Source organism: Epinephelus fuscoguttatus, linkage group LG3 (genome assembly GCF_011397635.1).
Source record: "Epinephelus fuscoguttatus linkage group LG3, E.fuscoguttatus.final_Chr_v1".
Classification (NCBI taxonomy): Eukaryota; Metazoa; Chordata; class Actinopteri; order Perciformes; family Serranidae; genus Epinephelus; species Epinephelus fuscoguttatus.
The window spans coordinates 32635012-32649146 of record NC_064754.1 but is presented as its reverse complement, the minus strand read 5'-3'; the positions used below and the strand labels follow the sequence as shown (position 1 = coordinate 32649146).

Here is a 14135-nt window from a genome sequence, read left to right as displayed (position 1 = left end):
ACCACAAGCAAGGAGGGGATATGACTGTAAGGAGATAAAACCTCAGAATAACGCACACTGTACTTTTCTCCCTCTGATGTTAAATTAAGACCACGTTTTTTAAAAAGGTCAGATATGATTAAAAGCCGCTGCGTGCAGCTATTTGATCACAAACTGTTTCCCCTGTTTTCAGTGGCACCTAAGTGATGCAATATTGGCTCTTTTCTTTTTTCTTTCTTTTTTTTTATCAAGCAAATCATCCTCCTTCCTCATGCCTTAGGTATTCATACTCCACCTTTAATCATCACTAAACAAACTAATCTAAAACACACTTTATACACATCATTCAGCCAACGATTCTCACCTACAGAGTACAAAGTAATCTCAAATTGACTCGTTCAGTCTTCACAGAGTCCACAGCCAAGAGTCAGCCAGGCGTAACTACAGCTAACTATTTGTCTCATTAACTGCAGTTTGTATCCCATTAAACCAAGCCAGGGGGACACTTAATGACCCCACAGGCAAGCAAATTACAGAGTTTATATTGTGATCTTTAATTAGACTTTACTAGCAGCTTCAGATTTGGAAAAAGTTATTTTAAAGTCTTATTTTTCCGTAGAAATCCAATAGACGAGGCTACAGCTCCACGAGACGAGTTTACGCATCCCATAACCGCTCAATAATCTCATTCGCGTCGTTTGGAGTGCTTTATTTCCCCCCTCTCTCTCTCTCTGCTAAATTGCCCAACATCATGATGCAATTTGGGTTTTTTAATCACCGTTTTAGCAGTTACAGCGCGGCTGTCCGATTTCCTGCAACAAAAGTGTGTAGCGCCATTAGCGCGAGTAATTCCACACAGCAGGCCTCCAGTTGTGCATGCGATTGGACGAGAAGAAAACAACAAGGTTCACAATGGAAAACCTGAGCTAATGTCCTCGACCGTCCCACCTTGTTGTGGTTGCTCTCTGGGGCAATTACATTCTGTAGACATTACGGGGGAGAAATAACCGCAGATGGGATGCAATCCCTCGGTTGTGTTGTTCTGTGGGGTGTGTGTGTGTTTGTGTGAGCTCACACTGGATTTCAGGTGTGTTTAAAGTCATGCCGTCGCATGTGGAATACTGAGATATGTGACAGTCCCATAAGATTTGTCTAAATGGGTCTGGAAGAGTTATTGCAAGGTCAGTGGTGAGTCATGGAGCTGATGGCAGACCACTGGGGAGTGTGGTGCAGCGCTGGGATAGTTTGCTACTGTGTCATCGTTGCATTAAGGGATGTCAAGGTCGGGCTTTTTAAGTGTTTCCACAAAGGATCCCCTCTTCTCAATGCGCTGGCCTGCACAAGTCATTTTGTGGACAACCATGCACCTATAGTAAAGTGTATTTTTACATACACCCAGGGCCATATGCCTGACAACACGGAGGCTAACCTCACCATTTTTGGCTCGCTCCACCTTTCAGTCCGACGCAGAAGTCAAATAAGCAAAGCCACGCAGCGGGTCAGATATTGAAAATTGTGCACTTATAGAGTGAAAAGCAAAACAGAGAGAAATTCTTGTCCTGTTTTAAACTTTGTCTTGTATAAACCTAGCCAGGGCCGGGGTGATATCTGATAAAATAGATCAAAATTACATTATTGGCTTTTATAGCCCACTGAAAACATAGCCCAAAGGTATGCTATTTGGCAGAGAGCAGCTCGTAATATGTCTAAGAATTGTTACCATCTGGCTTGACTGCAGGGAATGCTTCTCTCTTAAAAACCTCAAAGTCAAAATGATACAAGTAAAACGCAGCATTCATAACCAGGTTGGCTTTTTATGGACGCCTGTCCACATCGATTTGGCTCCACAGTGTCTTGAAGATAACTCATGCTATTTAGAAGTAATCTTTTTTTTTCCTTCTAAAAGTGGGTTTCACCATTTCTCCGTGATGCTACGGCATCCAAATACAGTATCATATTTGAAGCCTGGGGTTTCCTGTCGTTAAGAGGAGGTGTTTTGGGGGAAATTTGTTCCCTTTTTGTCCTAAAAAGCAGTCCTTACACATGAAGAGTGCTGTAGAGACAAAGAATAAAACAGATATCAGTTGTAAATTTTGCCTGGCTGGTTTCATAACCTCCCAAAAACACAAACAATACAATGTGCAATCCCAATGTCTGGACAAGAAAATGTTATCCCCTGACATTTTAACCCCTTTTTTCAGAGCTACACCCTTCTAATCGCACTCCTGTACACAGTTTCAGCCCCCATTACCTTATTATGAGATTACAATGTCAATGTGCTCAGAATTGTGACAATTACAGTAAGTGGTGGAGTAATTTTCGGCATTAAATGGGGTCTTTGTGCGCTATGTTGCTGTATATTTCCGCAGACTGTCATAGGTTGAAAGAGGGCATGCTGGCGTCGAGTCAAGTACATTCTCATATGTTCAGTACGGTAAGCAGGTACGCAGATGCATGTGTATTATATAGGAGGATTATGCCCACATAAGTGCAGATATTCATATTAGCAAACACACTCAGAGTCACACTGACAAGCTGCCATGGAGCAGGAATCCCAGTGTGTGTGTGTGTGTGTGTGTGTGTGTGCGTGTGTGAGCGCTGAGGCCTGTGGCATATGAAACATGAGTCCCTGTTTAGCAGTGTGAACCGTGGGGGAGAGGGAAGGGGGAGGCTGTTTTCTCAATGCCTCCTTGACCTGTCACTATTGATGATGTGTGTATGTGCGCGGATCTGTGTGTGCACACGCGTGCACGTGAGTGTGTGAGAATCCGGCAGACATCTACAGGGGGACAGCCACCCCCCTCACCCTCCTCTCCCTCTGCCGATATCCTCTCATGCCACCACCACCACCCCCCAACCCACCCCTCCTCCCCCTCCCAACCTCTCTGCCTCCTCTCCTCCCCTCTCCTGGCGCCCCGGTATGAGAGAGAAAGCTGTTGTTAATAAAAAGTTTTCAAAGAATGGGATGAAAAGGGAGGTGAAATTGAGCGGCCCTGGCCGTATTATTTCTTCTCCGTATGGGAGCTGGCCTCTCGCGGTCTCTCCGACGCTCTCGGACCGGGAGGGGGTCGCTGGCTCGGTGACCATTACTGCCCCGGGGCCAAAGCAAATGATTTGCCTCTCTGAGGCTTCAAAGGGGAGCAATTACACTTAAGTAACCAAATGAAAAGATAGCCCAGCTTGGCAGCAGTTTGGGGGAAACAGTGGAGGCCTTTGAGGGAAGAGGCACCACACCTCAGGAGTAATATGTAACAGCTCGCATCACAGAGAGAGAAAAAAAAGAGAGGAGAAGAAAATAAACAACAGAATATTCTGCCACTGAATTCAGAGGAGAAAGGGTGCTGAAACCTGCCCAAACCAAAACAACAACATCATTTAGAGCGGTTTACCAATCCAGCCGATAGCTTTTAAAGTAATTGTGGAGATACAGAAACACACCCAACCACTGGCCACTTCGGCGAGCATATCACATAAACACACACTGTATGCAACATTATGTCGTGGCAAATTTGAGAGAAATCAGATATGAATATTGTTTTATTGTTCCTCAAATGTGCTGTACTATATTTTCACTGTTTTGCTTTTGTTGGTTGATGACGAGATAAGCCTCAGAAAAGGCCCAGTCTCCTCGTTTGTTTCTGTGATGCTTGTGCGTGCTTGTTTGTGGATATTGTAATGACTGTATACACAAATCTGAAAAAGGTAACGTGAACATCTTGCATCCCATTGAGGAGATGACGCTAAAACAAGATATAAATCACCCCCGCGCTGATTTAAACTGCTTGCATGACACAATGAATAACATTAATTGCAATCTTGAGAGCCGTGAATTGCGGTTCTGTGAGTGGCACACATAAAGTCAGCCTCTCCCCACTGATAAAAGACTTGGAAAAAGGCCCTATTGAGTGAAGTGGAGACTGGGAGTTTGGTAGGGGAGCTCACCTGTGGAGAGGAGTCTATAGCTGCATAGAAGGCCCAACAGCTGCCAGGGTTGTAAGTCTAGGCACCTAGCAGAGCCGCAGAATGGGAAATGCAAGGCACTCTTTCAATGCACTGCCACTTAGTAACAGAAGGCATGTGCCAAACTTGCAGAATGAGAATGAAAACTCCCCCTTTGGAGTTCACTAAATATCAGCAGCGACTCTCTTTTTATCCCCTCCCCTCCTCTCTCCCCCCCCCCCCCCCTCTCTTTCTCTTTTCTCCCTCTCCTTTAGTCTATTATAATTCCTCCATAAAAGAACAATGGTTGACTGAAAGACCCCCAAACCACAGAGATATACCAACAATCGGCAGGGAGAAGGAAAAAGGGGGGACTCAGCTGAAGTGTGGAAGCCATCAATTACTGAGGGCCTAAAGTTAACATCCCAGCAGGATATGTGCATTAGAATGCAGATATGGGCAGGCTATGGGCAGCAGATGCCTAGCGGAGCGGTCAAAAGAGCACTCTGAGCTCATGAGAGGACATATGCAATGTGGGAGACTCTCGCCTCTCGCCTCTCGCCTCGCAATCTACAGAAGAATAGAAAATTAAATTGAATGATGATTGTAGTAGTGACTGAAAAGAGCCATTGTGTGGAACTAACTGGAATTATGGGGTTGAAATGTGACAAACAACTGACATCTCACATAATGGATGCCAGTGCACATGGCTGTGGTGCAGCCTCAATAAATCTCACACATCAGCAGCGAGATTGCCATGGATGTGGAGTTTATCGCTGCAACAAGTGGCCCTCCAGTCGGGTCCTTAAACGCACCGTGATTCCTCCACATGCACTGCCCTAACAGGATTTTCCCCACTCACCGCATCTCTCTATTCTGGCCACTCAGCAAGACTAAGCCCTCTGGGCTTCCTCGCGCTGCTAATTTACACTAGCCTGCAGGCTACCTTCACAGTCAGAACACTGCAATTGTATTTTCAGGCTCATTAAGCAATAGCACAAAAAAGGGGGAGCTCCTACCCCCCGTCTACTTTCCCGTCCACGCTCTGTTCAGCAGGAGAGAAAGGGGAGTACAGCAGAGATAAAAGGTGGGATAAAGACATGGAGCAAAGAGCTAAATTATAGTTGTGAGGCTCTATCAGGTTGTTTGTGTTTACTACATCAGTCAGTTTGGGAGCCGAGGATGAGAAGGAGGAGGGGGAGGAGGAGGAGGAGGAGAGCCTGCACAGTCGCTGCTCTCGATCTTCTGAGAACCAATCCGGCTGCTCGGTAGCAGCCCCATTCAGGATCAACCCATGCTTGTTTATTGAAAGAGACCCCGCTTTTTAAACTTCCCACCCTCTCCATTGTCCCACTTCTCACGGGGAGGACTTTGAAATTGTAATCTCAGGATATTCAAACACACACATTTGTTCTGACCTTTGGTGACTGCAATAACATTATTACTATCAAGACAGGCATCGCCAATTTGGATCTACGCCACATTCAGACACTTGGGCTCAAACGCTTTTGTCGACTTATAAAAGATTTATATGGTGAGTTAGATTAAGAAACGAGGGCTGAAACATGTGACAAACTTTTTTTTGTCATTAAAACTAAATTACAGGAAGCTGAGCAAATTTAAATTAACCTACATGTGTTTGAAATGCGTGAGTCCTGCGACAATTATTTCCAGTTTATTTAGTGAGTTTTTCAGTGTTACATTTTATGAAGCACTAATATAAAAACCAGGGAACTGAAAACAATTGTCAAAATAAAACACTTTTTTTTAACATGCACACATTTTACCTTGTGAGAGGACACAGTTTCAACAACTTTCTGACATAAAGTTCTTTTATCAGTTTCTCTCATTATTGCTGTGATGATAATTGTTTTCATTTCTTTTCCAGAGCAATAAAATGATACATCTGCAACTTATCAATGTAATTTATCTCCCTTTAGGTGGAATTTGACTGTGTGAAAACTTTGAATTTGCCTGCATTCAACTTTATAAAGAGAATTATCATCTCAGTTATTAAATTTAATGATGAAAAGAAAATTGGTTGCAACAAATTTCACATTTTCTTCTCACTCACTTTAAATACCAGCTAATGCATTTTTATGACCTGCAAAAGAAAAGATTTCATACAGTATATACCAAATTGCTGTAATTTATACAATAGTTGCTGGTTTTGGCCTCACTGGGATTCGAGGCCAGCAGTAAAAGAGAAAATTGATGCTGCTGCCTTGGTATTTTTTTTCTTCTTTCCTCAAATCTACTGCATCACAGCTTTGGCTGCTAAGAGCGTATGAGATTGTGGCGACATTCTTCGGTTTGTGAATGAGACCACAGAGTAGCCACACAAAGTTCCTCGTCCCCAGTCCTCAACCTAACTCGCCCACTCGTATTGTCTCTAGACTTTCCTCAAGAATGTGGATTTCTATGGCCGACGGCAAGCCAGACAAAATTGCCAATTGCATTGTCACCTCTTGTGGTTTTTCTCCTTAACAATCTCTATTGGCAGTAGAGTTCAGGAGGAACCCTCTCAACGAAAACATCTGTTTTTGAAGATGCTAGAGGGGAAAACGGTGTTCAAGATGTTTTTGTTTTTTTTAATTTAAAAATGAAGCCATCAGTGTATGAGAAACATTAATTTCAGCTTGAGTTCAAAATGTAAATTTCAACAGCTGAAAGAAATAAACCCTGTTGTGTTTAGGTTTGAGTTAAAAACAGCAGCTATAACACCGCAGGACACTCCATGCCCTGATTGCTTTTTTTACAGTCCAAAAAACAACGCCATGATGAAGGCAGCTTGCTTCCTTTGCTTCAGCACGGCAAGACTTATTTCCCTCATTACCCTGCATTCAAACACAGGGCGCTCTGATGCCACAAGAGGAAGTGGCTTTGGCAGAAAATGTCAAACCAGCGTTTAAGTGCAGGATTGAAGCGGGTCTGATGTGGACTGGATCAACTTGTTAAGTCAAATGAAAGGTCAAGATATTTTTCCACAGCGTCAAGCAGCTCTAGGAACAGCTATTTAAACTGCCGTTAAATGGAGAGTGCTGTGCTGGTCACCTTATGTGAGGAAAGCACGAGTTGAGTTGTTGACAGAGGCAGGAAATTAAAACAATACACAGAAAGATAAATAGTTACCTCTTGCTTTCATGCGGAAATGAAGACTAAATGCCCTCACAGAAATGCCCCTCTCTTACAGGAAAGTGACAATGACGTGTTGGGATGATGTTGAGAGTAGCGCTCTCGCTTGTCCCCGTCCACTCTGCGCTGTCATGTCAGCAAAGTGTCCATCTCGTTGAGGCCTGTAGCTACAGGTCTTTGTGCCACTGTCGACACATCTCACAGGGATTGGGTTCCACAGCTTGCTCGCTCCTCTAAATGATCTGTTTGTTTGTCAGAGGGCCTCGCTACAGCAGGGAATTCACACACTGTTGATGGAGGACAGACACCAGCTCACCTGGACTCCCACAAAGTGTGAGTTCATCAGCTGGTTCACCTGAAGAGCACAATCCTGACTGGACTGTCTTTTCAAAGACAACTAATGTGCGTTAAGAGAATCGAGTTGTAAGCATATCAAATTGTTTTTCACTTGGCCCTTTGCTCTATTCGAACTGGCTGAGCAGTTTCATCGAGTATTGAAAACGGCCCCCTCACGTACACGAGAAGAAGTTTTCATTTCTGGTGCCAGCTGAGGGGAAAGTGCTTCCCATTGAGCTCGCACCGACCTTGAAGGACAGATCTGCTTTCAAACTCACTAACACCTTTTGACACAGCTCACTCGCCTGCATGCTGTTACAGAAATGTCTTTTGGGGTAGGGGTGAAGGGGCTCCGAAGCTAAATACACTGGGCCAAACACCAGGGGAGGAGAGGGAACTGTACTTCTTGCGTAGATTTATCTCTGGGTGTACCTGTATCGGATGAATCACCGTATGAGTCCATGTGCTCCGCGGGGCCGAATCTCATCCCCTTTTTGCACGACACTGCTGAGATGAGATAGAGGGAAGGGTACATGGTCGCTGGGATTTAAACCCAAACCAGCTGGGTGACGAGAGGCCCCGGTGTGTGAGGAGAGGGCCGGCTTTGTCAGATAGAAAATGAAGGAGCGGACTCCACATCAGGATTTACTCAAGCTGAATCATCAACCAAAGTTGCGCCACTTGCCTGATGAGAGGTTAACTGTTCTTTGCACCTGAGGGCTTTGATCATTCGGGATTTCAATAAAGTATTCTTTTGTTGTCAGTCATTTTTATGACAGCAGCTAATTTCAATAATTCCAGTTACACGAGAGTCATTTCAGGCTGCAAAACACGACCAACTGCTTGTGTCAAACAGGCTAATTAATCATTGTTACATACAATTAAGCAATTAAGCACACAAGAACTAATACAGTAATTTGATGGAGTGATAGAGAGTGGAAAAGTGAAGTTCTCAGATTAACCATTGGCACAGATCAATCCATCTTCTCACTTAACCACCTTTTAATCGTATATTTGATAGTGTTGATGAGTGTGGAGCTCTCAGTGGGGTGTTGTGTTGGGCTGATGATGTCCAGGAGGCCGCAGAGTGCCGCTGACACGTTTAATGTGATATCAGCTCAGTGAAAGGGAAGAATTTAGATGACAGACATTATGAAGTTTGAGAGAGTTTACGTCTCCTGTTGCAAAACAATTAGCTTCTTAAGAATTATTATGTGATAAAGAAGAACTAAATGGACTTACATGAACTTTATATGTCTACATCACTAAGCCTTACAGGCAAATATTGCACTTTCAGTCCACTGCATCTGACTTAGCAGTTGCTTTGCAGATTTTGTTTAGGGTGCAGGGTGGCCCACTGACCATTTTGTATTTACAATTAAAATATATTTTTTCTACTTTGAATTAAAAAAAATAAGCCACAGTGTACTGAAAAGCATCAAAATGATTTGTTTATTCAAAAAAGACAAAAAAAAAAAAAAAGTGTCAGGGGAGGATTCCCAGACCCCCTGACAGAGGTCTGGGCTGAGCCCCAAATGTCCTCAAATCCCAGAAACGCCCCTGAATACATGTGCACAGCTGCTGTGACTGGATTTGCCCGGTTTATTCATTTTATCAGATAATTATTAGTAATATTTGTTTATTAATTGGCTCCTGGCCTGCTGTCATTTTGCAAAAGTGGCTCTCGGGCAAAGCAAGTTGAGTATCCCTGGTGTATAAAGTATTAGCACATCAACCAACAAGTGAAATACTATAATGTTCATGTAACTGTAATAATTATCATATAATGTCATAAATATGACACAGATGGGGCTATTCTGCCTGATGAGTACTTTTACTTTACAAGTACATTTTGCTGATTAGCTTTGGTAGCTTTTTACTCAAGAGAAATTTTGAGTGCAGGACTTTAATAACTTGTAATAAACTGATTTTACACTGTGGTATAGAGACTTCAGCTAAAGCAAAATTATATAAAAACTGACTTAATGAACTTTTATTCATCAGTTATTGTCAGGAAAGTGACCTGTGGCCAATATAGCGGATTTAGCTCTGCAAAAACTGACAGCTGAGCACAATAATTGCACTTCTATAAAGACGTTTGTCAAATAAATTCACCTTAACTTGATTTAATCACCTTTCAGACTTAACAAAATGTATTTTTCTACCTGTTTCGAAGTCAGTGTGCTGATCCTGATGATTTGCAGTAAACACCATAATTTAAATAAAATAAACTGAAAAGAAAAATGTCCATATGAATTAAATTCCGCCCTCGTCACTCTCAGCCTAGACGTGAAACAGTTAACTGTCAGCGCCTGCTTCCTCCCAGCTCCATGCAGTGGACTATGAAATATTTGGAGGACAATTGGTTAAGTGGAGTTAACCGTTGCCTCTTTCTCCCCGAGGTATCTTCCTTTTTGATCCCGCCGAGCCTGGCGCCTCGCAAAACACAACTTGTCTGGCTTATTAAATAGTATGACCTGGAGAAAGAAAAACGCCTGTTGCTTCTCAACTGAGGCCATTGTGAAGCGAGAAGAGCTCATGACAGGCCTTAAATTGCTGTAACGCTGTGTGACCAACAGTCATACCTAATCAATTTCTGACGTGGCTGCGCACCTTTTCTTATTTGGCTGAATTGTTTCACTCTTTGTTTTTATTTTCACTCATCTGATTACTTTATGCAGCATGCTTGTTCGTTTAATTTAATTGCTGAATATAATTTACGCGTATTGAGATTGTTTAATCTGTTGAATTGAGAGAGTTTGCTGGGTTTTTTTTTTCTGCGTCTTCTGCTTCGATTACTTTGATATTGGCATGTGACTCCTTCCTGCCTACAGAGGGGGAATAATTCATGGGATAGCACCGATGAAGTGCCCGGTTAATGGATGTAAATGGTCAGGAGAGTCCACCCCACTGGTTAATTGCGCTAAAATTGGTCTAAGCTACTTTGTGAGGGCCATCAATGGCCCCGCACCGCATGGGGTCTGTATGATTAACTTCTCCTTCCTTTCAAAGGCCTCTTGATGTTCCCTTGGAAGGCGACGGGCCAATCAAACCCGCACTCGCTGACGTCACGAGGCCAACGTGCCGAGCTGATTGGTGGGAGCGGGGAGGGGGGAACAGCCCTTGTCCTTTTATAGACGACCCCGTACAGCGCGTAAAAGCTACTGGGCACCGCTGACAGCGCCGGAGACGCACATTGGACACAGTACACCTCAGCGACTCCATTCCTCTGAACGGGCCACACGGAGGTGCATGGCCCCATCCCCTTGTGTCATGATGAATCCTGTGCAGGGGTCGCCGTCCCAGGACGCCAAACAGCTTCATCAAAAAGAGGAGACGGACACGGAGGGCGAGGAGCTCCAGCCTAAAGACATGACCACAGAGAAAGGATACAAACTGCAGCGGAGCAGCCTTCCGTTTAGCGTCGAGTCGTTGATTTCAAAGAAGACCACCTGTCGGACTTCTTATTCCCCCACAGATTTAGCTCTGGCCCTGCCGAAGCCCGTGGCCGGACAGGGCGTGCAGTTCTCTCCAAGGACTCTTTACGCGGAGAGCAAGGTTTCCTCCGCGGAGAGCTCGCAGGGTGTTTCCAGCAGCTCCAGCGAGGACAGTCCACAGTTTTGTGAGAAGGATCAGAGCACTTGGTTCCAGACGTCCTCCTTTTCTACTCCGCCTCGTAAGTCCGTCCCTCTGCTGCTCTCAGAGTTTTGCACGGATACTTTTTCCATCTTAATTCATCTTTTACTGTCGATCAAAGCTGCAAGAAAAGCGTAATTACGCAGCAGATGCACAAAATAACAATGTCCTTGTTGTGTCACAGTCACGTTAATAATGCCCCGAGCTGCAAAGACTGTGCGTAAAGTTCTTTCTTGCATTTTCCTTTTTGTTATGTACAAACTGGAGATATATGATGGTCTCACTGAGCATGTGAGCACATATCTGGCTGCTGAATTTGGTCTTTATACATTTATTAACATATTTGATATTTACCTAAAGATGCAAGTGTTCTATGAAAGAATATATGCAGCACCTGAGGATGATTGAACCAGACAATGCATGTGCGCACGACTAAATGTGATCAGTTTGTGATGCATATACAGGCTTTATTTATCATCTTAAAATATAGTGTTTAGTTTAGTTTTTATTGATATCAGTATCAGAAATACTTTATTGATCCCCGGTGGATGTGTGTTTACTTGCAGTCTTTGCATCAATATTGGTGCCTCACACGTTCACCTGCTGTGATGATCAACAGTTAAGCTTAAACAGAATCTAACCTCAGGTATTTCTCTGTGTAATTTCTCTCTAACAGGGAGCTCAAGTCCAACTCAGTGTACTTTAAGGAAACACAAAAACAACAGGAAACCTCGCACGCCCTTCACTACCTCGCAGCTGCTGGCGCTGGAGCGCAAGTTTCGCCAGAAGCAGTACCTCTCCATCGCCGAGAGAGCCGAGTTCTCCAACTCTCTCAACCTGACGGAGACTCAGGTCAAAATTTGGTTTCAGAACAGGAGGGCCAAAGCCAAGAGACTGCAGGAGGCCGAGCTGGAAAAGTTTAAACTGGCCTCCAAGCCCATCCTGCCCGCCTTCGCGCTGCCGCTTCCCCTCGGTGCGCACATGGGGTCTCCGACATGGGGCCCGTCAAACGCCTTCCCGCGGCCCAGTCTGCCGGTCCCAGGACTCTTCAGCGGACCCGTCACTTATGGGATGTACTATTTGTCTTAGTATTACCGTGTGTGTGTGTGTGTGTGTGTGTGTGTGTGTGTGTGTGTGTGGTTTTTAGAGAAATTTGTCCTCTGTCATGCAATACACTTATAAAACAAGGACGGTGCGTTGTGTACACCTCGGAAACATTTTTTTGTATTTTCAGTTTGGAGTTTAGAGAAATTTTCTACCCTCCAGAATAAAAAATAATTAATTCTGGGACACATTTTCATGTATAATTGTGTGCGTAATTGGACTGAGTGAGGTCACTTGCTCTCCTCATTTTCAGACAGCTCTGTGGATTGTGGATTCACAGGCCTAAATTACAGAGGCAATACTCCAAAAGTAAATGTCAGGTTTTTAAACGACATGCCTTAAATATGTGCTTCCAGTCCACGCACCGTGCTCCGCAGCAGTCTGTGAAAAGCGGACATCTAAAGTGTGTCCAGACATGAAGGCGATCATCTACTGAAGCAGAGGTTTTAAAAAAGCAACAGAAAAGTACTTAAACGGTGTCAGTGCCTTAAGACCAGTGTTTCACTTGAACTATATTTCTCCTCATTCAGCCTTGACTGTTTCTGGTTTAACTGCAGTTTTCCTCCGAGTTGCTGTTTGAATGTTTGTATTTCCTCACAGCAGCTCCACTCACGATTTCTACATTTTGTAAACATGGAGCAAAATGATATTTTAGGGAAAAAAAACACATGTATTAGATATGTTTTTACTCTCACAACATGGCTTGTACGGGAGTGATCATAGATTTTCTTTGAGGATTTTTTGCTGTACATGTAAATAAAATGTGTAGTGTTCATAAAGTCCTGCAGCCTCGCTCGAGGAGCAGCAGGGAATGTGGTATTTATTGAATATCTTTGTATCTGTACTGTGTACATACATCACTCTATCTAAATGTTCAGTTACTTGTAAAAACTGATTTTAGTAAATAAACATTATACAAGACCTGCAAGTGTTTTACAGCTTTTCTCACTGTTTTTTTTTTTTTTTAATTATTATTTACATGAATTATTTGGCTTCTTATAGTAGAGTTTGATCAATCAGTGGAGCAGGAGTCCATACAGAGTGTTCCTTCAAGAAATATGACTTTATCAAAGGTGGCACAGACTTAGATATTTATTTCTTTAAATGCATTTTTAGCAATCAAATAATTCTCAAGCAAGGTAAGCACGCCAAACCTCCACCGCTGCTGCCAAAAACCTTGTGTCCTCCCACGTAGTTATCTAATTTGAAAATGCTCCAATAATTATGCGATTTTTCCAATTTTGTGCAATGTACCTTGCACAACTTAAATTAAAAATAGCATACAGACTTTAATGTACTCATTAAACACTTTGGAAATAAATTGTCGAGGAGATTTCAATATGAACACAATGCGAAGACGATGCAACATCAGTTAAACCCCTGTTCTGATAAAAAGGATTTGTAATATTTTTGCAAAGCTTTTTCTTTTCACATCACACATTTGTTTTACTGTTCAACACAGCCTTTATAAAAGTCAACAGGCCTACATTTTAATCCAGCACGTGTTGTCATGTCTAAAAGATACACAAATGCGTTTAACGGGCAATTGAAGGAGTATACACACATACCTCCTGTCCAGTACAAATATTTCCATCAAGACAGCTCCAGTGCAAATGTGGTAGTATGCTACACGTCGGTGCTGCGCACACCTGCGTACACTGCCCATAATCATTCACAGATAATACCAAATAAGCACAAATGATCAGCTCTGTACAGTTGGTGGAAATCATTTTTAAAAAATGGCACATCTGGTGTTTAACGTGGTGCGTTTTATTGATTCAAATTCGGGTGTTGTTTGGTTCACTTGTAACACACTGATGTAGTATGTTGCACTGCAGCCCAGCTCTAGGCCTTCATAAACAAATTTATAACACAGATTATATTTAAAGTAAAGAAAAAACTTTTCTCGTTTTGATTTTGACGCTCTTTTGCTCTCGTCACACCACGTCTCCAACAAAAAGCGATCCTGTGTCACGTTTATAAGCTAAATATAATCACAAAGAAAA

At 43.1% G+C, this 14135-nt stretch overlaps 1 protein-coding gene across 1 annotated transcript; it reads left to right on the top strand.

Moving 5' to 3' along the window:
• Window positions 1-10249: 10249 nt before the first annotated feature.
• On the top strand, window positions 10250-13043 carry LOC125885759 (homeobox protein MSH-C-like). The gene is made up of 2 exons (XM_049571521.1): window positions 10250-11065; window positions 11702-13043. Exons 1-2 carry the CDS (start codon window positions 10642-10644, stop codon window positions 12112-12114), a joined length of 837 nt encoding a protein of 278 aa, XP_049427478.1. The 5' UTR covers window positions 10250-10641; the 3' UTR covers window positions 12115-13043.
• The last annotated feature ends 1092 nt before the right edge of the window (window positions 13044-14135 follow it).

Excerpts from the sequence above, each read along its gene's own strand:
- LOC125885759 (XM_049571521.1), top strand. The coding sequence starts at position 10,642 with ATGGCCCCATCCCCTTGTGTCATGATGAATCCTGTGCAGGGGTCGCCG. Across the intron at positions 11,066-11,701 it reads CTCCTTTTCTACTCCGCCTC|GGAGCTCAAGTCCAACTCAG; the intron begins GTAAGTCCGTCC and ends TCTCTCTAACAG.